Source organism: Mobula hypostoma, chromosome 12 (genome assembly GCF_963921235.1).
Source record: "Mobula hypostoma chromosome 12, sMobHyp1.1, whole genome shotgun sequence".
In the NCBI taxonomy this organism is placed as follows: Eukaryota; Metazoa; Chordata; class Chondrichthyes; order Myliobatiformes; family Myliobatidae; genus Mobula; species Mobula hypostoma.
This window is the reverse complement of record NC_086108.1, coordinates 4,795,331-4,822,521: the sequence shown is the minus strand read 5'-3', so window position 1 is coordinate 4,822,521 and position 27,191 is coordinate 4,795,331. Positions and strand designations below refer to the sequence as shown.

General features: G+C 42.8%; 1 protein-coding gene across 16 annotated transcripts in view; it reads left to right on the top strand.

Annotated features, from left to right (window-relative positions):
• The window catches only part of sipa1l3 (signal-induced proliferation-associated 1 like 3), a 415,438-nt gene that overhangs the window by 220,184 nt on the left and 168,063 nt on the right, over window positions 1–27,191 (top strand). For all 16 annotated transcript variants that reach the window (XM_063063512.1, XM_063063522.1, XM_063063516.1 and 13 more), the window contains 4 exons: window positions 393–2,211; window positions 14,233–14,363; window positions 19,651–19,839; window positions 25,039–25,213. In XM_063063512.1, the coding sequence (XP_062919582.1) occupies window positions 741–2,211; window positions 14,233–14,363; window positions 19,651–19,839; window positions 25,039–25,213 (1,966 nt within the window). In that variant the 5' untranslated portion in view covers window positions 393–740. The remainder of the gene's footprint in view (window positions 1–392; window positions 2,212–14,232; window positions 14,364–19,650; window positions 19,840–25,038; window positions 25,214–27,191) is intronic.

Sequence of the window (27,191 nt, the reverse complement as noted above, 5' to 3'; positions counted from 1 at the left end):
ATAAAGGTTACAATGAGATGTCTCAATAAAATTTGTTTGAGTATTTTGGATCATATTTCAGTCAGAAAAGCCTGGGAGTAGACAAGGAGCTGGCTCCGCCTGTTGGAAATATAAGAATCAAATTAGATCAAGTGCAAGAAAAACTTGTGAGCTGTACGTTGTGGTGGTTGTCCACCATACCCAACGATGACAGGAGACCTGGGCGGAGGAGTTTTTAAAATGGAAGCGCTGTTGTACTGGGGCATTTCCACTCTCTCGACTCTCTGCGTGCCAACCATTCTACTTGATTCCTCTTGTTGCACCCAAACCAACAAATGCATCAAAAATGTTTAATTTTGGATTTCAGTGTCTTTGTTATGAAGTGATAATCAATTATTCTATTCTTTTTGCAGGATTACATCGATCTCCATCTGGTTAAAGAATCCAATGCCACGCCTTGGTCAATCTGCCAAACGGCACATGGGGAGTATTTAGAATTAACTGAACTTCATCCAGTCTTGGTTTTCCCATCTTTGGTCTCATCGATTCTTTCCGCTGCTGCACAAAAACAATTGACATGTGGATGACAAGGAAATATGAAAAGTTATGGCTGATCCCGATATATAGCATAGCTGCTCCTTAATCCCATCTCTGCTTGTTGGAATTGGTTCTGTTTGAAGCTTGAACAAGTGGCTTCTGTCAGCCAAGGAAATGACTGGGATCTTTCTGTTGCTGCTTGCGCGACTGCATGTTGACGGACTATGACAAGCTATAGGCCTGTTCAAAATGAAAAGGTGGAGGTCGGTGGAATTGTTACGGCCGGCATTGAAGTCCTTGCCTCCACGGGCACATGCGATTACTATGCACCTCCATTCAGGGCCCAGAACGGGAATGTGTGCGGTCAGGGAGAGAACGTGCTGCGGGCAAGTTCTGCACCCGCCATGCCAAAAATGGGAGTCCGAGCTCGCATCGCTGACTGGCCTCCAAAACAGGATGTAACAAAGGATTCCACAGGGAGCACAGCAATGGACTTGGATGGACCCATGGTAGATACGGCACGAGGCTTTCATAATGGTCAGTGTTATCCGAGCTGTCAAAGTACTCCTCAAGCCCCTTGGGCTCAAAGCCTCTCCCGCAAACCTCAAGGAAAAGCCAAGGAAGTAGAGTTTCAGGAGGGATGGCCTCGGTCTCCAACCAAGATGTTTGTTTCACTGAGAATGCGAAGTAACAGTGAGGTGACTCTCAATGAGTATGATGGTGAAGGAGCCCTAGACTATAAAGGGACCAAACATGGGAGTGGAATGCTTCCCCTAAGGGAATATGGCAGCACTTCATCCATTGACGTTCATGGAGTGGCTACTGAAAGCTTCTTTGACATGTTGAAAGAGTTCAGAAATGAGAAGACCGATCAGCGGAGCTCTGTGCCGGAAGACCTCAAGCAATTGCTGCGGGTCGACCCGAGCAGGGCTTCCTGTCTCAGTCTGGAAGGCAGCACCAAGGCCGACGATAGCCGGAGCGAATCATCTCAGAGGCTCGAACCAAAGAATGCGCACAAAGACCGGGAGAAATCGCGCAAGAAGCAGCTGCGGAATGAAAGCGGCGAGTCCATCTTGAAGAAACTGCGCAGCAGCAGAAGTGAGCAGGAGCCAGGGCAGCCGAGCTCGGACCACGAAGACAGTAGGTCCCAGGACAGCAGTAAGCCGTGGGTTTGTCAGAAGAGCTTTGGGCATTTTGACGTTCAAAGCATACTGTTCGACCTCAACGAGGTGGTGAGCAACCGAAACTATGTGGCCCACCGGAGGAATACCACTACTGGGGCTTCTGCTGCCTCGGCTGCCTCGCTGGCCGCATCACGCTCTCTTGCTCAGGGAAACTTGGATTCCAACTTTACCAGCACTGAGGAGGTGAATGGCAAAGAGGACTTGGAACCTGATCTGGGCGACAGCAACTGCAATGATCTGCTCCTAAATTGCCCTCACTTCCGTAACGAGACAGGTGGTACGAACGAGCGGGACATCAGCCTGTCAAAGGCCAGCATCGATGCTGGCCTGAGTGTAGACTGTGAAGGTGGTTTTCCAAAGATGGTGTGGAACCCGTACTGCACAAACGCGAGTGTATCTGTGCTTGAGGTGCCAAAGGAATTGCAACTGCGGCACGAGAGATTAAAGCACTTCAGTATCGAGCACGTGGACCGTGGAGCCAGATACTACCAAGATTATTTCCACGGAAAAGGTAGAGTAACCAAGCTGTGTGCTCTTGTCTGCTAGCTTCACTCCTGGGATTTAAGGACTGTATGTATTTCAGTGGTGGGAGGGAGAAACAGAGCTTGTTTTTCTGTTGTTGTGTTCTGTGTTGTTCTGCTGAACACTGTAGGCATCAATGTGACTACAGCCCTCTCTCTCTAAACAGTTCCTCCACCTTGTGTTCAGTGCCCAGATGTCACCAGGATAAAGTGGTGGGTAACAAACAAGAGAAAATCCTGCCTGGCCTGCCGAGTTCCTCCAGCATTTTATGTGTGTTGCTTAAAATGGCGGGTATTCCATATTGCAATTCCATAGAATTTATACTTGAAACCTCTTCAATTTCGTGGTTGCAGCAACACACGCAAAATGTTGGAGGAATTCAGCAGACCAGGCTGCATCTGTGGAAAATGTACAGTTGACGTTTTGGGCTGAGACCCTTCTGAAGGGTTTTCAATAGATGCTGCCTGGCCTGCTGAGTTCCTGCAGCATTTTGTGGGTGTTGCTCAGATTTACAGCATCTGTAGATTTTCTCTTGTTAGTGAATGCAGCAGTTATCTGTCACGGAGAAAGCCCTCCCCACCATTGAGCACATCCACATGAAATGTTGTCACAGGAAAGCTGCATCCGTCATCAGAGACCCACACTATCAGTATGAAGAACAGTTATGTTACCCCTCAACCATCTAGAACCAAAGGCAATAACTTCACTCAATTTCAGTTGCCCCAAGACTGAATTGTTCCCACAACCAAAGGACTCACTTTTAAGGACTTTTCATCTCATGTTCTTGATATTTATCGCTTGTTTACTTACTGTTAATGTTTTGTTGTTTTGTATTTACTGTGAATTCCCACAAGAAAAGGGCACCATGGTAGCATAATGCTATTAGAGCACCAGCGACCTTGTTTGAATCCCACTGCTGACTGTAAGGAGTTTGTACGTACTCCTCATGACTGTGTGGATTTCCTCCAAGCGCTCTGCTTTCCTCCCACATTCCAAAGACATGGGTTTGTAGGTTAATTGGTCACATTGGTGTAATTTGGCAGCGTGGTCTTTTTGGGACAGTAGGGCTGTATCACTAAATTGAATTTTAAAAGTTAAAATGAATCTTACCTTTGTGGTATGGTTACATATATGTACTTGTGATAATAAATTTTCTTTGATGAGGCATGAAAGGAAAAGAGTGGGCATATAATAGAGCAAAAATTGTTGGGAAGTTAGAGGATTGGGAAACTTTTAAAAACCAACAGAAGGTAACTAAAAAGCAATAAAGGGAGAAAAGATGAAATATGAAGGCATGCTAGCCAGTAATATAAAAGAGGACACCAAAAGCTTCTTCAGATACATAACGAGTAAAAGAGGCAAGAGTGGATGTCGGACAACTGGAAAATGACACAGGAGAGGTAGTAATGGGTGGGTGAACTTAATTAAATATTTTGCGTCAGTCTTCACTGTTGAAGGCACTATAGCCATATGCCAGAAATTTAAGAGTGTCAGGAGCTAGAAGGAAGTGTAGTTGCTATTCCTAGGGAGAAGGTGCTTGAGCGGCTGAAAGGCCTGAAAATAGATAAGTCACCTGGACCAGTTGCACTACACCTCAGAGTTCTGAAAGAGGTAGCTGAAGAGATTATAAAGGCATTTGTAATGATTTTCAAGAATCACTAGCTACTCAAATGGTTCCGAAGGACAGGAAAATTGCAAATGTAATTCCACTTTTTAAAAAGGAAGGGAAGCAGAAGACAGGAAATTATAGGCCAGTTAGCCTGGTTTCAATGGTTGGGAAGATGTTTGAGTTGACTGTTAAGGATGGGGTTTCAAGATACTTGGAGGCACATGATAAAATAGGCCAAAGTCAGCATAGTTTCCTTAAGGGAAATTTTGCCTGACATACAGTTGAAGTCAGAAGTTTACATACACCTTAGCCAAATACATTTAAACTCAGTTTTTCACAATTCCTGACTTTTAATCCGAGAAAACATTCCCTGTCTTAGGTCAGTTAGGATCACTACTTTATTCTAAGAATGTGAAATGTCAGAATAATAGTAGAGAGAATGATTTATTTCAGCTTTTATTTCTTTCATCGCTTTCCTAGTGGGTCAGAAGCCTCCTTGCTCACACACGCTTTTGCAGTTCTGCCCACAAATTTTCTATTGGATTGAGGTCAGGGCTGTGTGATGGCCACTCCAATACCTTGACTTTGTTGTCCTTAAGCAATTTTGCCACTAGTTTGGAGGTATGCTTGGGGATATTGTCCATTTGGAAGACCCATTTGTGACTGAGCTTTAACTTCCTGGCTGATGTCTTGAGATGTTGTTTCAGAATATCCACATCATTTTCCTTCCTCATGATGCCATCTATTTTGTGAAGTGCATCAGTCCCTCCTGCAGCAAAGCACCCCCACAACATGATGCTGCCACCCCCATGCTTCACGGTTGGGATGGTGTTCTTCGGCTTGCAAGCCTCACCCTTTTCCTCCAAACATAACAATGGTCATGATGGCCAAACAGTTCAATTTTTGTTTCATCAGACCAGAGGACATTTCTCCAAAAAGTAAGATCTTTGTCCCCATGTGCACTTGCAAACTGTAGTCTGGCTTTTTTATGGTGGTTCTGGAGCAGTGGCTTCTTCCTTGCTGAGCAGCCTTTCAGGTCATGTCGATATAGAACTCGTTTTACTGTGGATATAGATACTTGTCTACCTGTTTCCTCCAGCATCTTCGCAAGGTCCTTTGCTGTTGCTCTGGGATTGATTTGCACTTTTCACGCCAAAGTACGTTCATCTCTAGGAGACAGAATGCATCTCCTTCCTGAGCGGTACGACGGCTGCATGGTCCCATGGTGTTTATACTTGCGTACTATTAGTTGTACAGATGAACATGGTACCTTCAGGTGTTTGGAAATTGCTCCCAAGGATGAACCAGACTTGACATCATTTTCTGACCTCAATCTGATAGAAAATTTGTGGGCAGAACTGAAAAAGCGTGTGCGAGCAACGAGGCCTACAAACCTGACTCAGTTACACCAGTTCTGTCTGGAGGAATGGAACTAAATTCCAGCAACTTACTGTGAGAGCTTGTGGAAGGCTACCCAAAATGTTTGAACCAAGTTAAACAATTTAAAGGCAGTGCTACCAAATACTAACAAAGCGTATATAAACTTCTGACCCACTGGGAAAGTGATGAAAGAAATAAAAACTGTAATAAATCATTCTCTTTGCTACTATTCTGACATTTCACATTCTTAAAATAAAGTAGTGATCCTAACTGACCTAAGACAGGGAATGTTTTCTAGGATTAAATGTCAGGAATTGTGAAAAACTGAGTTTAAATGTATTTGGCTAGTGTGTATGTAAACTAATGACTTCAACTGTATCTATTGGAGTTCTTAGAGTCAGTGGGTGTTGTTAACTTGGATTTCCATGAGGCTGCTTAACAAGATACATGGTATTATAGGAAAGGGACTAGCATGGATAGACCAGCTGGTGGCGTAGTGCAGCGGTCCCCAACCACCGGACCGCAGACCGATACCGGGCCGCAGAGCATGCGCTACCGGGCCGCGAGGAAGCGATATGATTTGGTCAGCTGCACCCTTCCTCATTCCCTGTCACAGCCACTGATCAGCCATTACGCATGCGAGGTCATGACTGCGCGTCATCCGTGTCAGGATGGGAAGGCGATCAACTCCTCGAGCTTGCAAATGACGACGGGCTGAAAATTATGTTTGACATAACATCTCTGTCGGCATTTTGGATCAAAGTCAAGGCTAAATATCCTGAGAAAGCCGCGAAAGCAGTGAAAACGTTGCTTTCATTTCCAACATTTTTCTGTGAAGTGGAGTTTTCTGTAATGAATGCAACGAAAACTAAATTGCGGAATAGACTGGACATAAGGAACCCCCTTCGAGTATCGCTGTCTCCCATCACCCCTCGATAGGACCGTCTTGTTGCAGGGAAACAAGCCCAGGGCTCCCACTGATTCAGCGATATTGGTGCGTTGCAATGATTTAATATATTCATACGGGGAAAATATGTGCTGTGCGTTTAATATCCAAATATTACTTAAAATGTTATGATGCTATTGACTTATAAGTGGCCTGTATAACCATATAACAATTACAGCACAGAAAGAGGCCATCTCGGCCCTTCTAGTCCGTGCCGAACGCTACTCTCACCTAGTCCCACCAACTTGCACTCAGCCTATAACCCTCCATTGCTTTCCTGTCCATATACCCATCCAATTTTTCTTTAAATGATCATATCGAACCTGCTTCTGCTACTACTGGAAGTTCGTTCAACACTTCAAGCTCCCCTGATAATTGACGTATCATTATATCCATGCGAGGAAAATATGCGCTGTGTGTTTAATATTAAATTTGTTAGATAAACCCTTTTAGAAACAAAATTGAGTGTATTACCCACTTATCACCTATATTCCGGTAGTGATTAACATCCACCCCCACGAACAGAATCGCCAAAAAGGATTTGCTTTGGGTGGGGGGGGGTGGAAATCGGCAGGTGTGACGCGCATGCGCATTGGTGCCCGCGCAAGGCTTCATGGTCATTGTAGTCTTTTGGGTAAACAACGCATTTGACTGCTACTCTCGTGCGTTGGCAAACCTACCCCCGCCCCCCCCGGTCGGCCGGTCCGCATTGCTGGCTTCGGAGTGAAGGCTCCTGAGTTCGAATCCAGCCGGCTTCCCTGGCACGCTTTCTATCCGTGCTGGGTTGAGCATCGAGCTCACGACTCAACCTCGTAAAAAAGAAATTGCCTGCTACAGAAACATCAACAGCAAAAAGTTGATGGCCTACGCTCTCTCGTGAGTTTAAAAGGCAATTTCCTTTCCTTTTCCACTAGCATGGATAGAAAGTTCAGAGTAAATATATAATCGAAGTACTTATATGTCACCATATACAGTCCTGAGTCATAGAGTCAGCGTCATTGGAAAGTACAATGCAGAAACAAGCCATTTGGCCCATCTAGTCCATGCCAAACCATTTAAACCACATAATCCCATCGACCTACACCCGGACAATAGACATCCATACACCTATCTTCCATCTACCTATCTAAACTCCTCTTAAACACTGAAATTGAGGTTGTATGCACTGCTTGCGCTGGCAGCTCGTTCCATACTTGAGATTTATTTTCTTGCCGGCATTCATAGTAGAGACAAGAAGCACAATAAAATAATAGACCACATACAACAAGATGGACAAACACCCAATGTGCAAAAAAAAATAAACAAACAAACAAGCAAGCAAGCAATAAATATTGAGAATATGAGTTGAAGAGTCCTTCAAAATGAGTCCATAGGTTGTGAGAACAGTTCAGTGATGGGATGAGTGAAGTTATCCCCTCTGGTACATGCGCCTGATGATACCTGTTCCTAAACTTGGTGATACGAGTCCTGAGGCTACTGTACCTTCTTCCTGATGGCAGACAGATTTTCATCTCAAAAGAGCATTGCAATGTTCTTTCCTAAAGCCATGTAGTTAGTTTAGTGGTCGGCATTCCTGTGATTAGCTTTTTTAATTTCATACTGCTTAATTATCTGAGTTTAAGTTCCTCAGCTGTGGTGGGATTTGAACACAGCCATGGATGTGCAGGACAGTAGTCTTTGCAGAACAGTCTACCTCTGTACCCCAGTTAAAATATAAAGTAGACTATGAGGTTGGCCTAGCATCATGAGCCAAAAAAAGGCCCTCTACTTTGCTGTGGTGTTCTATCCTCTAATACAGTGCCCACTGGCAACTGACTTTGTCAGTTCTTAGTTTACAGACACAAATTTATTTTTCTTCAGTCTCACTGTCAAATTGAAAAATCTCACCCATCCTTAGAATCACAGAGTTGTTACCACACAAAAGGAGTTATTTCAAAGATTCAAAGTAGATTTATAATCAGAGAATGTATAAATTATACAACCTTGAGATTTGTCTGCTTATAGGCACCCACAAAACAAGAAATCCAAGAGAACCCAATTAAAAAAAATAAAGACCAACCACCAATGCGCACAAAGAAAGAAAAAAAAAACAAATCCTGCAAACAATAGAAGCAACAACAACAACAGCATTCTGTACCAAATTGAATCTTTAAATCCGAAATTCCAGCAGGTCAGAGCAGGCCCAAAGCCTCAGTATCAGTTCATTATATTAGTGGGGCAAATCGCCGTAAAGCTGACAGACACAAAGTACAGCAGCTGGAGGCAGCCTCACGGCCTCAGCGCCGCAGGAGTCTATCTGGGCCAGTGTTTATATTGTCTGGATAGACCTGGGCTCTGCTGAGGTGAATCACTCTGGGCCTAGAACACGCCGCCCAGCAATGCACTTGGGGCCTAGATCTCACTGCCGCCTGTTGGACTGTCGATTCCATGAGTAATTCGATCAGTGCAGTGCAATTCACCCCTACAGCCACAGTCTTTCCTTGTTCCCTCTGCACTTGATCAGTTTTGCCATTGGCTCTACCAGCATTAGGTAATGCCCAAACCTTAACTCAATCCAATTCTTAGAAAATCTGATTTCTTAGAGCTTAGAAAAACAGAGGGCTATGTGCTGGGGAAATTTTAGGCAGACTCTAGAGTAGGTTACATGGTCAGCACAACATTGTGGGCCAAAGGCAAAAGTTTAGGGGTAACATGAGGGGGAACTTCTTTACTCAGAGAGTGGTAGCTGTGTGGAACGAGCTTCCAGCAGAAGTGGTTGAGGTAGGTTCGATGTTGTCATTTAAAGTTAAATTGGATAGCTCTATGGACAGGAAAGGAATGGAGGGTTATGGGCTGAGTGCAGGTCGGTGGGACTAAGTGAGAGTAAGAGTTCGGCACGGACTAGAAGGGCCGAGATGGCCTGTTTCCGTGCTGTAATTGTTATATGGTTATGGTTAATGTGCTGTAAATTTCTGTGTTCTATGTTCTCATAGAGCCAAAGAGCACTTCGTCTGTACTAGAGTGCTCTGAGGATTGCCATCTTGTCATGCTGGGGTGGCTTGTGAGTTCCTGAGATTCCCAGAGCAATGCCATATGGAGCAGGATTTCCCAACCTTTTTATGCCATGGACCCATACCATTGACCGAGGGGTTTGTGGACCCCGGGGTGGGACCCCCGATTTAGAGCTTAGCCACCTGGAACTTCACCCCTGGTCAGGTCACCCAAGGTGGTAAGGTCAAGGACGAGGTTCTAAAGAGCGATCAATCCAAGCACGGCCTCAGCTGTGGAGCTGGCAGAAGATGGTGACACATCACAACGGCTGCAGCAGATTAGAGTCCCCAGTCGTCTTGCATTCTATACCACTGCACCCTGACCCCGATCTGTCAAGGACCAAGTGGTGGCTGCCCGTGCATCAGCCTCTCCACGTTAAGCAAAGTCACACACAGGCATTCTCCACTAAGGGAATTCACCCTAACATCCCAGTTAAGTTGATCCTGGATGGGCCCCTACAGCCAATACACAGCATTTTAGGAGAACATCATACTCAGCTTGAGTGATCACACCACTCTGTGCTGTATTGCTGTATGACTTACTTACTACCTATTACACCGCTGGTGTTTAGGGCAGCAGTGAAGGTCCTCCATCTCTGGTGGTGCTCAGGGCTTCCTTCATCGTGTCAGTAGCTTCCTCTTGGTTTTCACTACTGTCAGTCATGCAAGTCCCGGGTGGAGACTCAGGAATACCGTCGCACTCAGATGTTAGGATTCTTCATTGCTGTTTTCATAACAATTAGCTTTTGACCGTTCAGGGTTGTTAACCCTGAGCTGAACCCCCCCCCCCCCGGAACCTGGAGGACCAGTGGACCACTCTTAGCCTTTCCTCTACCCTTTGACCTGTTTGGCATGGGTGACCCTACCAAGAGCCAAAGCGTAAAGCCCTGACTCCAGACAACATAGCTCTCTGGGGTCATTGAAACACGCAAGCCTCCAAACCCTACGGCAAAGTTGTGATCCTCTTGGAGAGTTCTATGACTCTGATTCTAGTCTTGCTGCTTTGCTTCACTCACATAGAAAATGCAATTACTTGCTCAATAGGAATTATTGATCACTGAGCCTTTAAGCATTGCAACTACACCCAGGAGAGTTTTAATTTAAATGAAATTGTCAAAGGGTTCAAAAGCCCAATGAGTAAGTTAATTGGCCAGTCTAAATTGCCCTTGATGTGTTATGGACAGGTGGAATCTGTCATTGATATGACTGAGGAAAATGTTGAAGGAAAATTAGTGGGAGAATAGGGCTGACGCTTACTCAATGGGACGAATGGCCTTCTTCAATGCAGTAAGTAGATGTGGCCTCTTTGGCTTTAGTAGCAGGCTTGTGTTTATTTCATTTTATGAAATAGGTCCATTCCTATGAATATTTTTCAAATTCTGATGGCATCTTCAAAGTTCAAAGTACATTTATTATCAAAGTGTATATAAATGGTAGAACCTTGAGATTTGTCTGCTTACAGGCAGTCACAGAACAAAAAGCCCAAAAGAATACAATTAAAAAAAGATGTGCAGAGAGGGAAAACACACACATCGTGGTAGGTGACACGGTAGCTTAGTGATTAGCACAACGCTTTACAGTACAGGTGACTGGGGTTCAATTCCACCGCAGCCTGTAGGGAGTTTGTACGTTCTCCCCATGACTGCATGGGTTTCCCATGTTCCAAAGATGTACCAGTTGGTAGGTTCATTGTAAATTGTCCCGTGATTAGGCTGGTATTAAAGTGGGGGATTGCTGGGCAGCACGGCTTGAAGGGCCAGAGGGCCTATTCCACGCTGTAGCTGGATAAATAAATTTCAGTGCAAATAATAAAAGCAAGCAACACATTCGGAATGAAAGTGAGTCCATAGACAGGAAGCCCGGAGCAGCCAGTGCAGGCCCAAAGCCTCACCCTCAGTTCATCACAGAAATCGGGACAAATCGTCATGGAGCTCACAGCCCGGAGCAATCTCTCAGCCCCAGCTTCTTACGTCAAATACTCAATTCTAGGAATTCTGGCCACTGTAGGATTTGTCCAACACTGAAGCACAATGCAGAGATTTTCCTTCAACCAAGCCTCAAAATTCAAGGTTGTTTACTGTCATTTCCAGTACACAAGTGTAAAGGAGAACAAAATAATTGTTACTCCAGACCGATGCAGCACAAAAAAAACACAATAAGATAAAGAACACAATAATAAAAAACACAATAAGTATATATACGAAAGACAGCTCATATACTGTACATTGATTGATTGTATGTCCATAAAATGATGCTAGGCACAGGAGTGCCCGTACATAAGATGATGAAGTAGTGGTAGTGGAGGTTGTCCCAAACCCCTCAGGGAGGAGGCTACATAGCATCCACGCCAGGACCACCAGACTCCGAAACAGTTACTTTCAAAGGTTCAAAAGGTTCAAAGGTTCATTTATTTTCAAAGTATGTATCCATATAGAACTCTGAGATTTGTCTTCTCCAGATAGCCACAAAACAAAAGAAGAAAATGAAAATTGTTCAGAGAGAAACATTAAATCAACCCCCAAACAAAAAAGAACAGCATCCCAATCTTCAACACCCAAACCCCTCATCCCCCACCCAAAACATAACAAGAACATCGATGCCAAACCCCCACCTCGCATAGCAAAACGGAAAGAAATGAGCTCAAAACACAGAATATTTAAACCATAGGTCTGAGAAAGTCCATTGTCCATAAGTGCAATAGTCCAATCTGTAACTCAGAACCATGGCTAGATCTTCGTTTGTCAACAAAGAGAGACACCACACGAGCACAGAGACCTACCCACATGCCACAGCAAGCCACACAGCAGTAGGCCTCTTTCAGACTCCTTTCCCAAGCAGAAAGGCTGATCAACACCTCCACCATGAAATCAATTAGCTCATACCATTGTAGTATGCCTTCCTTATACTGATGTCAGAAAGGAAATATCATTTATTATTTGGGCAAGGTCAGACTGTCCCCTGTGTGAAGGTGTGAGTGGTTTCTGTACTGTGACAGAAGAGGGGGAAAAATCGGCATCAAATTACTTGAAAACCTTTCCCATTGTATGCAGCTGATAGTTTCATTAGGAGCTGTTGGTGCTGGAATCACAGATCTAAGTTGTTTATCCAACGAAGCTGTGAGTTTGATTAATGCCACTGATGTGAGTGATGGTGGTGGTTGTTGGTCGATGACAGGAAACCTGTTTGGGAGAGTTTTTAAAGAGGGGAAGCCATTACACCGGGGCAGTTCCGTTCTCTCGACCTCAGAAGTCCGTCCAGTGGCGTGAACAAGCATCACAAACTGGGTCTTCCTTGACTGCTGTGGATCAGAATCAGGTTTATTAGCACCAGCGTGTGACATGAAATTTGTTAAATTCGCAGCAGCAGTTCAATGCAATACATAATCTACCAGAGACAGAAAACAAGATAAATAAATAAAACATAATAATAAATAAACAAGTAAATCAATTACGTGTATTGAATAGATTTTTAAAAATGTGCAAAAAACAGAAATACTGTATATTAAAAAAAAGTGAGGTAGTGTTCAAAGCTAGGAATCAGATGGCAGAGGGGAAGAAGCTGTTCCTGACACCTTCTGTGCTTGGTCATGCCCTCACAGGAGATTGGGGCTGAGAGGGAAATGGATAAGTCACGATGAAAGGATGCAGACTCCATGTGCCAAATGGCATAATTTTGCTCCTATATTTTATGGTCTTAAATGCCTCTGTCACGCTTGCCTCCATTACCATCCCTGGCAGTGCATTCAGGTACCCACCACTTTCAGTCTAGTGCTTCTCTTGACAAAACATCGCAGAATCACAAGTTATGCAGCATGGTAATAGGCCCTTCGGTCCATCTCATCCATACTGACCAATTTCCCTTTCCTACTACCTTGAGATTCATTTTTTTTAGGCATTCACAGTGGAACAAAGAAATACAATAGAATCAATAAAGAACTACACACAAATCCTTACAAACAACTAGTGTACAAAAGAAAACAAACTGTGCAAATACAAAAAGTGATGATGATGATGATAATAATAATAATAATCATAATAATAACAAATAAGTAAATGAATAATACTGAGAACATGAGTTGTAGAGTCCCTGGAGTGAGTCCATAGATTGTGGAATCAGTTCAGTGCTGAGGTGACTGAAATTATCCATGTGAGTTCAGGAACCTGATGGTTGTGGGGTGAACCTGGTGGTGTGGGACCTGTATTTGGCCCCCATCCCAAAAAGATGCAGAATTGTGAAGTAGCCCAGTTTCACTTTGTTCTTTCCCCCACAGTTACACAGTGATGCAAAATTATGGAGTCACAGAAACGTACAGCATAGAAACAGGCCCTTTGGCCTATCTACTCCATGAAAAATCATTTAAACTGCCTACTTCTATTGACTACTCAGGGACCAAAACCCTCCATACCCCTAACATCAATATCCAAACTTCTCTTAAATATTGAAATCAAGTGTGCATGCACCACTTGTGCTGGCAGCTTGTTCCACACTCTCATGACCCTCTAAGTGAAGAAGTTTCTCCTCTTGTTCCCTTAAATTTTTTACCTTTCATCCTTAACCCATGACTTTTTGTTTTGGTCCCACCCAACCTCAGTGGAAAAAGCCTGCTTGCATTTACCCTATCTATATCCCTCATAATTTTGTATACCTCTATCAAATCCCCTTTCAATCTTCTACGTTCCAAGGAATGAAGTCTTAACTTATTCAACCTTTTCTGTTATGGAAGGTTTCCTTTTTTGGAAATTTAAAATGAAAACAACAAAAATCGAAAGGAGTGAGAGAACATCCCTGGAGAGGAAAATAGAGTTTATGTCAGGGGTTCCCAATCTTTTGTCTGCCGTGGAGCAGTACCATTAGGCAAGGGGTCCATGAACCCCAGGTTGGGAACCCGTGGTTTACACTGAGGTGTGAGGGAAGGCTGTTGATATGAAATGTTGACTATTTCTGTCTCTACTGATGATGCCTGAGCCGCTGAATGAGTAGATTTGCCATTCTGAAATTGTCCTCTGTGGTCAGGGATTTACTTCTTCTCCCACTGTGTCCTCCCAGAGCACTGGAATTACTTTGGAGTGGATGAAAAGCTGGGCCCAGTGGCCATAAGCATCAAGCGGGAGAAATTGGAAGACAGCAAAGAACATGGATCTCAGTACATCTACCGAATCATCTTCAGGACCAGTGAGGTGTGGAATGATGGTTTTCATGAAGTTACTTTGTATGGTTTACGGTTTTCATGAAGTTACGTTGTATGGTTTAATTTCAGAAAGTACCACATCATTTGTGTTGTGAATTTTCTGCAGGAATTCTGGATATTCCTTATATAATAACTTGTGAAAGAGACCGGGTGCTCCGGTTTCCTCACACAGTCCAAAGACGTACTGGTTGGTAGGCTAATTGTTCATTCTAAATTGTCCTGTAATTGGGCTTGGGTTAAAATGGTGGGTTGCTGGTGGCGTGGCTTGAAGAGACAGTAGGGCCTGTTCCATGCTGTATCTCTAAATAAACAAATAAATCTTGAAAGAGGCAGTGGTGCCCTAGTAGCCAAGGAGTGAATGCTTAGGTGTTAGATTGGAAAGTTTACCAAAGTAGGCACTGCAAACACACTGCAAAGTGATTCAATGGTTAATGGCACCTCAAATCAGAATCAGGTTTAATATCACCAGCATATGTCGTGAAATTTGTTAACTTTATGTCAACAGTACAATGAAATAAATGATAAGCAAATATAGAGGAAAAAAATGGAGTTATGTTAAGTATTTATACAGTGGCATGCAAAAGTTTGGGCACTCCTGGTCAAAATTTCTGTTACTGTGAATAGTTAAGTGAATAGAAGATGAACTAATCTCCAAAAGTCATAAAGTTAAAGATGAAACATTCTTTTCAACATTTTAAGCAAGATTAGTGTAGTATTTTTGTTTTGTACAATTTTAGGGTATAAAAAAGGAAAGGAGCACCATGCAAAAGTTTGGGCTCCCCAAGAGATTTGAGCTCTCAGATAACTTTTACCAATGTCTCAGACCTTAATTAGCTTGTTCGGGCTTGGCTTGTTCACAGTCATCATTAGGAAAGGCCAAATGATGCAAATTTCAAAGCTTTATAAATACTCTGACTCCTCAAACCTTGTCCCAACAATCAGCAGCCATGGGCTCCTCTAAGCAGCTGCCTAGCACTCTGAAAATTAAAATAAAAGATGCCCACAAAGCAGGAGAAGGCTATAAGAAGATAGCAAAGCATTTTCAGGTAGCCGTTTCCTCAGTTCATAACGTAATTAAGAAATGGCAGTTAACAGGAATGGTGGGTGGAGGTCAAGTTAGGGTCTGGAAGACCAAGAAATCTTTCTGAGAGAACTGCTCGTAGGATTGCTAGAAAAGCAAATCAAAACCCCCGTTTGACTGCAAAAGACCTTCAGGAAGATTTAGCAGACTCTGGAGTGGTGGTGCGCTGTTCTACTGTGTAGCGACATCTGCACAAATGTGACCTTCATGGAAGAGTCATCAGAAGAAAACCTTTCCTGTGTCCCCACCACAAAATTCAGCGTCAGAGTTTGCAAAGGAACATCTAAACAAGCCTGATGCATTTTTTGGAAACAAGTCCTGTGGACTGATGAAGTTAAAATAGAACTTTTTGGCCACAATGAACAAAGGTATGGTTGGAGAAAAAAGGGTGCAGAATTTCATGAAAAGAACAACTCTCCAACTGTTAAGCACGGGGGTGGATCGATCATGCTTTGGGCTTGTGTTGCAGCCAGTGGCACGGGGAACATTTCACTGGTAGAGGGAGGAATGAATTCAATTAAATACCAGCAAATTCTGGAAGCAGACATCACACCATCTGTAAAAAAGCTGAAGATGAAAAGAAGATGGCTTCTACAACAGGATAATGATCTTAAACACACCTCAAAATCCACAATGGACTACCTCAAGAGGTGCAAGCTGAAGGTCTTGCCATGGCCCTCACAGTCCCCTGACCTAAACATTATTGAAAATCTGTGGATAGACCTCAAAAGAGCAGTGCATGCAAGACCGCCCAACAATCTCACAGAACTAGAAGCCTTTTGCAAGGAAGAATGGGCGAAAATCCCCCAAACAAGAATTGAAAGACTCTTAGCTGGCTACAGAAAGCGTTTACAAGCCGTGATACTTGCCAAAGAGGGTGTTACTAAGTACTGCTATGCAGGGTGCCCAAACTTTTGCTTCAGGCCCTTTTCCTTTTTTGTTATTTTGAAACTGTTAAAGATGGAAATAAAAAAGTAATCTTGCCTAAAATATTAAAGAAATGTGTCATCTTTAACTTTATGCCTTTTGGAAATCAGTTCATCTTTTACTTCTATTCACAGTAACAGAAATTTTGACCGGGGTGCCCAAACTTTTACATGCCACTGTATGTCTATTAAATAGTTAAGTGAAAATAAGTAGAAAAAGAACAGAAATATAAAATTAGTTGGGTAGCATTCATGATTTCAATGTCCATTTAAAAATCGGATGGCAGGAGGGAAGAAGCTGTTCCTGAATCGCTGAGTGTGTGCCTTCAGGCTCCTGTACCTCCTACCTGATGGTAACAATGAGAGGTAGGCATATCCTGGGTGATGGGGTCCTCATTGACGGATGCCTCCATCACTCCTTGAAGATGTCCTGGATACTACGGAGGCTAGTACCCATGATGGAGTAGACAAATTTTACAAGTTTCTGCAACTTACTTCGATCTTGCGCAGTACCCACATCCCCCTCCCCTCCAACCCCCACCACCATACCAGACAGTGATGCAGCCAGTCAGAATGTTCTCCACGGTACCTTTGTAGAAGTTTTCAAGTGTTTTAGTTGGCAAAGCTAATCTCCTCAAATTGTGAATTAACTATAGCCATTGTCTAGCCTTGTTTATGTTGGGTCCAGGTTAGGTCTTTCAATATCTTAACATCCAGGAACTTGAAATTGCTCACTCTTTCCACTTCTGATCCCTCTACGAGGATTGGTTTGTGTTCCCTCGTCTTACCCTTTCTGAAGCCTGTAGTGTATTGATCTATTTCTTTTAGCACAATGACTCCCCTTAGCACTAATTATTGACTGATAACTTATGCATCCACATTGATTTATTGCTGCATCTGCAAGGTGTATAGATACATTAATCTCACCTCCAAGTGCGTGCCTTTATTTATTTGATACTGTATGTAGTTGTAGAGACAAAACAAATTGATGGTGAGTACTAACCTGAATGCCAGCGGATATCACCAACTGCACCGACAGTTCCGAGATGACAGACCTCAGAGGAAGGGAGAGATACAGCGAGAGGAAAGAGTGAACCAGTACAGAGAAGGCAGTCACGGATGCTAGCACAAGGATGCGTGAGTGACAGTGCAGGGCACACAGTGAGAGACGCACAATTAGCTAAGTTAAAGTGAAAATAACATGACGTTGGCCTGAGTCAGGGAAGTTGACGAATTTGATAGTGCTAATGAAGACTGGGAATTGTATATCAAGAGGGTTGATCTGTATTGTAATGCTAACAATGTGGATGAAGATAATAAAATCCCCACACTTCTTAGCTTAATGTGTCCTAAAACGTACAGTCTCTAATGCAACTTAGTAACTCCTGAAAAGCCAGCAAGCAAGATGTTTGACAAAATTGTTGAGAAGTTACAAAATCACTTGAGCCCAAGTCCACTAGTAATAGCAGAGAGATTTAGATTTCACAAAAGGAATCAGTCAAAGGATGAAAGCATTTCTGAATACATTGCAGAACTGCGCAAACTTTCCCAGTACTGTGACTTTGGAGATGGACTTTCTGATGCATTAAGGGACAGGCTTGTATGTGGCATGATAGCCAAAGCACTCAAAAGAGGCTGCTGGTAGAAAGAGACCTAACCTTAGAACAAGCATTGACTATTGCAATATCAGTGGAGACAGCATCAACAAAGGATGTGTTAAAACTACAGAGAAAGAGTTTAGAATGTTAAGTGCACAAAATGTCCCTGAATGGTACAAAAAGCCAGAAATGTTATTGATGTGGTAAATCCTCTCATGAAGCAAATGACTGTTGGTTCAAAGAAAAAGTTTGCAGATGGTGTCTAAACTGCACACCAGAGTGTTAGAACGTCTGCATGAAGGTGAAGATGAAGAGTCTCGCCTGGAGCTATGTGTGGTGGCCGGGAATAGATAAACAGATTGAAGACTTGATCGAAAGCTGTCTGGGATGCCACAAACCTCAAGGTGTCCATTAAAGCTATGGACAAGGAGGACACTTCCCTTCAGCACAAGGTGGACAACTTCCTTTTTGTGTATCGGAACTCTGTTCATTCAATGACAAATCAAACACCTGCAATGTTGTTCATGAACAGGAATCTGAGATCTCACATAGACCTCCTGAAACCAGATCTCTGGAGAGAAGTGCAGAATAAACAGTTCATCTCGTTACCACGTAAATCAGCAAGGAGCTGTGAGGCTGGACTGGAAGTCCTAGCGTGTGATTACTGAGAAGACAAGTGGATGCCTGGTAGGAAAGTTACAAGAACTGGACCATTGACGTACACAGAGGATGTTGGAGATCAGACATGGAGACGTTACGTGGACCAGATACTAGATGCTCAGCTGAAGAACACATCTGAGTCGACCGCATCCAACAAGACGGACACATTACAGTCACCGCACTTAACTCTCGGTGACGATCATGTCACTAACAACAATGTGACACCTGCAATAGAGAAAGTTGTCCTTGACAAGACACCTGCCAAACCTGATGCCACTCCACAAGTCCAAAGGCATTATCCCAAAAGAAACAGAGCACCATCCAAAAGACTGGACCTTTAGTATAGAGAAGCTAGTTTATTGTGAAAGCATGTTTATTTGAATATAGTCTGTTAAAGGGAAATTGAATGTTTTGTTACGTATACAGTTTTATGTTACATTAATCTGAGGAGGGAGAAAGTGTAATGTATGGATCTATTTCTTTAACACAATGATTCTCCTTAGCACTAATTATGACTGATAACTTACCTGTGCGCATTGATTTGTAGCTCTCTCCGTAAAGTGAATATACAAGTTAACTTCACCTCTGAGTGTGTGCTTTTAGTTATTTGATATATAGTAGTACAGACACAACAAAGCCCACAATCAGTTCTTTGGTCTTGCTGACAATGAGTGCAAGATTGTTGCTGCGATACTATTCACCTAGCTGGAGGATCTTGCTCCTGTACACCCTGTGTTTATCAGTGACATGTCATGAATGTGGTGAAGTTAGAGCAAGCCAATAATGATTAAAAATAAACATTTTCCCTGTGAATAAAATTATTATTCCTAGTGTGTGAGGGTGACTTACGGTTCAGTGGTTGCAAGAGACAGTGACACCTCTTTCCACTGAATTTCTGATTTACTTTAGTTCGAGAGTAGTCTGTAGCAAATTTCTTGTTGTGACATAGTAGAATTGAAAGCTGCTTGAAAGGATCAATGCTTTGACAGATGTGAAAATTGTATCTTTCAGCTCATTACACTAAGAGGAGCAATCCTGGAGGATGCAGTTCCATCAACGTCGAAACACGGCACGGTGCGAGGGCTTCCAATGAAAGAGGTGCTGGAGGCGGTGATACCGGAGCTGAACATCCAATGTCTGCGGCTGGCGTTCAGCACGCCTAAAGTGACAGAGCAGCTACTGAAACTGGATGAACAAGGAGTGAGCTCAAATCCTTCAAGTTTCAATATCACCCTGTAGTTTGTGGGGCCCTGTCCTGTTCTACCATTTACAGCTGTGCAGCATAGTTCTCAAATGGTCAAACAAAAAGCATCAGAGATTCTTCAGCATCTAATTAAAAAGACCACGAGATACAGGAGCAGAATTAGGCCATTTGACCCATCGACTACTCTGCCATTTCATCATGGCTGATCCATTTTCCCTCTCAGCCCCAATCTCCTGCCTTCTCTCATATCCTTCATCCACTTACTAATCAAGAATCTATCAATCACTACCTTAAATATGCCCAATGCCTTGGCCTCCACAGCTGCCTGTGCAAAGAATTCCACAGATTCACCACTCTCTGGCTAAAGAAATTCCTCCTCATCTCGGTTCTGAAAGGATGCCTGTCTATTCTGAGGCTGTGTCCTCTGGTCCTAGACTTCCCCACCATAGGAAATATCCTCTCCACATCCACTCCATCGAGGCCTTTAAGCATTTGTTAGGTTTCGATGAGGTCACCCCTTATTCTTCTGAATTCCTGTGAGTACAGGCCCAGAACTATTAAACACAACTCATATGAAAAGCCTTGCAATTCTGGAATCATTTTCATGAACCTGCTCTGAACCCTCTCCAATGTCAGCACATCATTTCTTAGATAAGGGGTCCAAAACTGCTCACAGTACTCCAAGTGAGGCCTCACCAGTGCCTTGTAAAGTCTCAACATCACATCCTTGCTTTTATATCCTAGTCCTTTCGAAATGGATGCTAACATTGTATTTCCCTTCCTTGCCACTGACTCAACCTGCAAATTGTCTGCAAACCATATCTCTTGTCTGAAATCACAGAACTCACGTTTATACATCTTTCTTTGTCTTGAAAGTGAAAAAAACAAAAATGAGGTAAAGTTTAGGGAGAGCACGGTAGTGAAGCAGTTAGTAATACTGTTACAACACCAAAAGCCCAGGTTCAGTTCCTGCCACTGTGTGTAAGGAGTTTGTATAGTACGTTATCCCTATGGCCATGTATCCTGCAGGGAAATGAATCTACAGGTTAGTACAGTATCTGTGAACACTTACGTACTTTGATGAAAAGTTTTCTTTGAACTTTGAACGTGGGTTTCCTTCTGCATCCCAAGTCATTGCCAAATTAAGGCAGAGGTTAATAGTGTCGTGTATCCAAGATATCTTCAAGGAGCGATGCCTCAAAACGGCAATGTTCATCATTAAGAACCCCCATCACCCTGGTCATGCCCTGTTCTCATTGCTACCATCAGGGAGGAGGTACAGAAGCTTGATGGCACACACTCAGTGATTCAGAAACAGCTTCTTCCCCTCTGCCATCGATTTCTGAGTAGACATTGAATGCATGAACACTACCTAACTAGTTTTATTTCCGTTTTAAGAATCAGAATCAGGTTCAATATTACAGGCATACGTCGTGAAATTTGTTGTCTTTGTGCCGCCCGTACAACCCAATATACAAACATATAACAATAGATAAAAAAACTGTGAATTACAGTCAGAATGTGTGTGTGTGTGTGTGTGTGTGTGTGTATATATACACACACACACACACAGAGTATACATATATATATAGACACATACATATATGAACAGTTATATTAAAAAAGTGCAAAAATAGTAATAAAAGACAATTAAACAAGTAATGAGGTAGTGTTCATGGGTTATACTTACTGTAATTCATGGTTTTTAAAATTTTTATTTATTCCAATGTACTGCTGGAAAGACAACAAATTTCACAACAGATGTCAGTGATATTTAACTTGACCCTGATTCTGATTCTGATTGGTCAGGGCACGAAGGGATACGGGGAGAAGGCAGGAGATTAGGGCTGAGAAGGAAATGGATCCGCCATGATGAAATGGCGGAGCAGACTCGATGGGCCAAATGACCTACTGAGTCCTGATCCTATATCTTGTGGTTTTATGGTCTTATCCCAAAAATGTATGGGCTGGTAGGTTAATTGGTCACATGAGTGTAATTGATGGGCAGGAGGGACCTGTAACCATGCCGTATTTCCAAATCTAAAAATCTAAATGTGTGATTTGTTTTAATCCCTGAATTAGTACATAGGACACTGGAACATTTGTTTGGTGATACCAAGTTTAAGTTGTGTTATGTCACCAACTTAAATTTGTACAAAGTTCAACATAAATTTATTATCAAAATACGTATCCCAGCCTTGAGATTCATCTTTATGCAGGCAGCCACAAAACAAAGAAACGCAATAGAATCCATGAGAAAAACCCACACAACAGACCAACGACAATCCAATGTGAGAAAAAAAGAACAGGTTGTGCAAACAATAAAAAAACTAAAAATAAAAAAATTTTAAAAATGAACAAGAACCACAGAGTCCCCGATCTATAAGATGGTGCTGGCAACACACAATAACATTTTGCAGGCATCTCACAAAACTACTAGCTATTCTATTAAATTTTGATCAAAAGTTAAGTTTCACTAATAATAACCGTGAGATTATCAAATTATTGTTACATAGCGAACATTGGCATCAACACTGCTCTTCAAGTCTGCTATGTCTGAAATGAAGTTTGAGAGGTTCTTGGTTAGTCTGGGCATCATAGGTTATAGCAAGAAGACAGGAGAATATGGTTGAAAAGGCTAATAAATCAGCTATGATGAAATGCTGGAGCAGACTTGATGGGCCGAATGGCCTAATTCTTCACCTGTGTCACATGATCTTTAAGTGCCCTTGAAAAGATTCCAAACCCATACTGACATATTTAACTCTTTACTGCACTCTGCAATGACTCAGTAGGCAGTTCTGGAGAAAGAAGAAAGGACAATGAATGTTAGTTTATCCCATGTTCCTTGACTAAGTAAATAAAAAGAACCTGTAAAGTTTGTCAAATGAATTTCTTTGGATTTTCTGACAAACAGTTACAAAAGCAGTCGAGAGAGTGATGGCATGTCTTTTTGACAGGCTCTTGACAGGTAGCATTGTTGTTTGTGTAAGATGGGAGGTTCAATTTCTGCCACTGTATATAAGAAGTTTGTACCTTCTCCCCATGACTGTATTGATTTCCTCCAGGTGATCCAGTCTCCTACCACATTTCAGAGTTCAAAGTAAATATTATTATCAATGTACATATATGTCAAACGACTGGGCTTGTATACTCTGGAATTTAGAAGGCTGAGAGGGGATCTTATTGAAACATATAAGATTATTAAGGGATTGGACACGCTGGAGGCAGGAAGCATGTTCCCGCTGATGGGTGAGTCCAGAACCAGAGGCCACAGTTTAAGAATTAGGGGTGGGCCATTTAGAACGGAGTTGAGGAAAAACTTTTTCACCCAGAGAGTGGTGGATATATGGAATGCTCTGCCCCAGAAGGCTGTGGAGGCCAAGTCTCTGGATACTTTCAAGAAAGAGATGGATAGAGCTCTCAAAGATAGCGGAATCAAAGGTGATGGGGATAAGGCAGGAACTGGATACTATTAGTGGATGATCAGCCATGATCACAGTGAATGGCGGTGCTGGCTTGAAGGGCCGAATGGCCTACTCCTGCACCTATTGTCTATTGTCTATATACACCCTTGACATTCATTTTCCTGTGGGAATACTCAACAAATCTATATAGTAACTATAACAGGATCAATGAAAGATCTACCAGAGTGTAGATGACAAAAAAACTGTGCAAATGCAAATATAAATAAATAGCAATAAATAACAAAACATAAGATAATGAGATAAAGAGCCCTTAAGTCAGATAATTGGTTGTGGGAACATCAATGGTGGAGCAAGTGAGTGTAGTTAACCCCACTATTCAAGATTCTCATGGTTGAGAGGTAGTAGCTGGGAGGGGTAAAGGGCTGAAGGAGGAATCTGATAGGAGAGGAGAGCCACGATCCTTCATCAGGACCACGGGAGGAGAGGAGGGAAAACACAGGTGGGCAGGTGAGGAGAGGACAGGAGGTGAGCATTTTCTATTTTTATTTCAGATTTTCCGTCACTTCATCAAGTCCCGATGAAAGATCTCGACCCAGAAACTTTGACTGTGCTCCCCTCCATAGACGCTGCTTGACTTGCTGAGTTCCTCCAGCACTTTGAGTATGCCAAAGTACCTAACCTACCTGGTGGCGGTACATAACGAGCGGTGATTGATAAGTTCGTGGCCTAAGGTAGAAGGAGTCAATTTTAGAAAACCTAGCACATTTATTTTTCAACATAGTCCCCTCCTACATTTACAAACTTAGTCCAGCGGTCGTGGAGCATACGGATCTTGGACTTCCAGGAAGTGTCCACAGCAGGGGTGATTGATAAGTTAGTGGCCTAAGGTAGAAGGAGATGAGTTATACAGCTCTCGTTTCATACACACGCAGTTCAACTCTTTGAGTGATTATGCAGAAAGTTTGAAGTTAATAACTCATCGCCTTCTACCTTAGGCCACGAACTTATCAATCACCCCTGCTGCGGACACTTCCTGGAAGTCCAAGATCCGTATGCTCCACGACCACTGCACTAAGTGCGTAAATGTAGGAGGGGACTATGTTGAGAAATAAATGTGCTAGGTTTTCTAAAATTGACTCCTTCTACCTTAGGCCACAAACTTATCAATCACCCCTCGTACAAAGGTCTGGAAGCTGGCTCTTTCAGTTGGAAGTTATATTTAGGGGTTATGCAAGGTGTGGATCAATGGATGAGAGCAAGAACCAGTATCAGGTTTAATATCACCGGCATATGTTGTGAAATTGTTAACTTTGCGGCAACAGTACAATACAATACATGATAACATAGAAAAAGAACTCCGAATTACAGTAAATATATATATGAAATAGTTAAATAAGTAGTGCAAAGACGGAAATAAAAAAGTAGGGAGGTTGTGTTTACGGGTTCAATGTTCATTCAGAAATCAGATGATGGAGGGGAAGAGGCTGTTCTTGAATCATTGAGTGTGTGCCTTCAGACTTCTGTACCTCTTTCCTGGTGGTAGCGATGAGAAGAGGGCAGGCCCTGGGTGATGGGGTCCTTAATGATGGACGCCTTTTCTGAGGCATCGCTCCTTCAAGGTGTCTTGGATACTACAGAGGCTGGTGCCCATATTGGAGCTGACTAATTTTACAACAAGAGGGAAACCCTGTTAACGAATGGATGCAAAGCTGCCTTTGATTTATTATTGATTTGCTGGTGACTGTTGTGCTTTTATTACCTCTACAGCTCAGTAGAAAGCATAAAGTCGGCATTCTGTATTGTACAGCTGGCCAGGGCTCTGAAGAAGAGATGTACAACAATGAGGAAGCAGGTCCTGCCTTTGAGGAATTCCTGGATCAACTTGGGGAAAAAGTACTCCTCAAGGGTTTTAATAAATATGCAGCACAACTGGATACAAAAAGTAAGTGCATTTTTAAATAAATGGTTTTTAATAGTTATTTCCTAATCAGAATGCAGGAGGAACCCACCAGAAAAAGGCAGTATCTATGGAAATAAATAGACAGTCATTGTTTTGGGGCAAGACCCTTTTTGAGGACTGGAAAGGAAGGGGAAAGATGCCAGAATAAAAAGGTGGGGAGAGTGGGGAAGGAGGATAGCTGGAAGGTGATAGGTGAAGATAGAGGGCTGGAAAGAAAGGATCTGATAGGAGAGGAGAGTGGACCATAGCAGAAAGGAAAGGAGGAGGGGCACCGGGGAAGTGAGAAGAGGTAAGAGGTCAGAGCGGGAAATAGACGGGGGGGGGGGGAATTGTAACCAGAAGGAGAAATCAATATTCATACCATCCAGTTAGAGACTACCCAGATGGAATATAAGGTGTTACTAGTGTTCATGGGTTCAGAAAGCTGATGACAGATGTGAAGAAGAAAAATTGCAAAAGGAGCGAGGCATGGACCCTGGAAGAAAGGGAGTCCTTTCAACAGCATTGATCAAAGTGGTGAGAAGCTGTGAGGGAAGTGTAAGACTTAATACAAAAAAAAAGACTGCTTCCACATTTCAGTTGGTTTATTAGCGTATCGGTTTACTTTCTGTGGATTGTGTTGAAGTTGCGGCAAGGCAAGGGTTAACATAATGTCCAGGTAGGGATGGAATGCAGACAGCCAGGCGAGTACGGGCTTTGAAGAGCAGAGCTTCTCTTTGCATAGGGAGATGAGATAAGTATGTAGCAGGAGGATGCAAAACATCGTTTAAAATAAACTTCAAAGTATCAGCAGTTTTGATTTTAACGCCTGTATTGTGAATGGTGATTGATCTTCCAAATAAAGAATTCAAACATACACCTAGCAGTTTGGACACTTGATCCACTATCGTACATGAAGACAGAGAAGAACACCACTTTAAATGGGAAACACGACACAGGCATGAGAATTTTCAGAAGCATAGTTCTCTTCTGATAACTCTGTAAAGAAACATATCATCTGGAACTCCTAAGAGTCAAAGAAATATGAGCCAATAGAATTTGAAGGTCATCTGAAGGGGTAGCCAATCAGGACCGAGGCAAGTGTGTGGGGTCCTATATAAACGCGAGCACTCCCAGAGGGAAACACCAACCTCTGCTCACTGAGGATGTCACCTCAACTGGTGATAAAACATCTGCAGGCTAGTTGCCAAGCTCGGCAAACACAGCAACATCAAACCCACACTATTTGCCAAATGGTTAATATTCATAACTGCTCGTTAATTCTATATAAAATTGGCATTTCTCTGTGTCAGACTTTAATGTGTGTGACGGGCCATGCTGTTTTCTTCTGCACAAGTAAAATAAAGTTTGGTTGAGGAATGAATGCGAGTTTTCAAAGTCCAGTTAATCGGTGATGACAACTGGGGGAAAATTGAAATAAAGATCAAAAGGTGAATCAAAAATACATTGTAATAACAGCAAAAGTATTTAAAGGGTTTGCATCTCCTGAGGAACCTTAGTGGGTAGCATTCCAATGGTCAACTGGCCTTGAGTTTTACGGATTGTCACGGCCTAGCTGTGGAATTCTAGCATTCTTCGATTTTAGTTAAGGTGTAATTGTCATTCAACCACACATGAATACCCATGAATACAGCTTAACAAAACAGCGTTCCTCTGGGGCCAAGGTATGAAACACAATATTAACAGTCATACACAGCACAAGGGTCATTTAGCACATATAAGATTGCAGTAAAATACAGTTTACTATACCAACCTACCGATGCTCTCCACTAAAATCGAGGCGAGAAGACTGCAACTAGCGGGACACTGTCTACGCCACCCCGAACTACCTGCCAGCCTAGTCATCATATGGGAGCCCAAGCATGGGAGGATGAACCCTGGGCACCCTCCCAAGACTATGGTCCTACGCTCCTAGAAGACAGTGGTGTGGCTAATGTAGATAAACTGAACACACTGATGA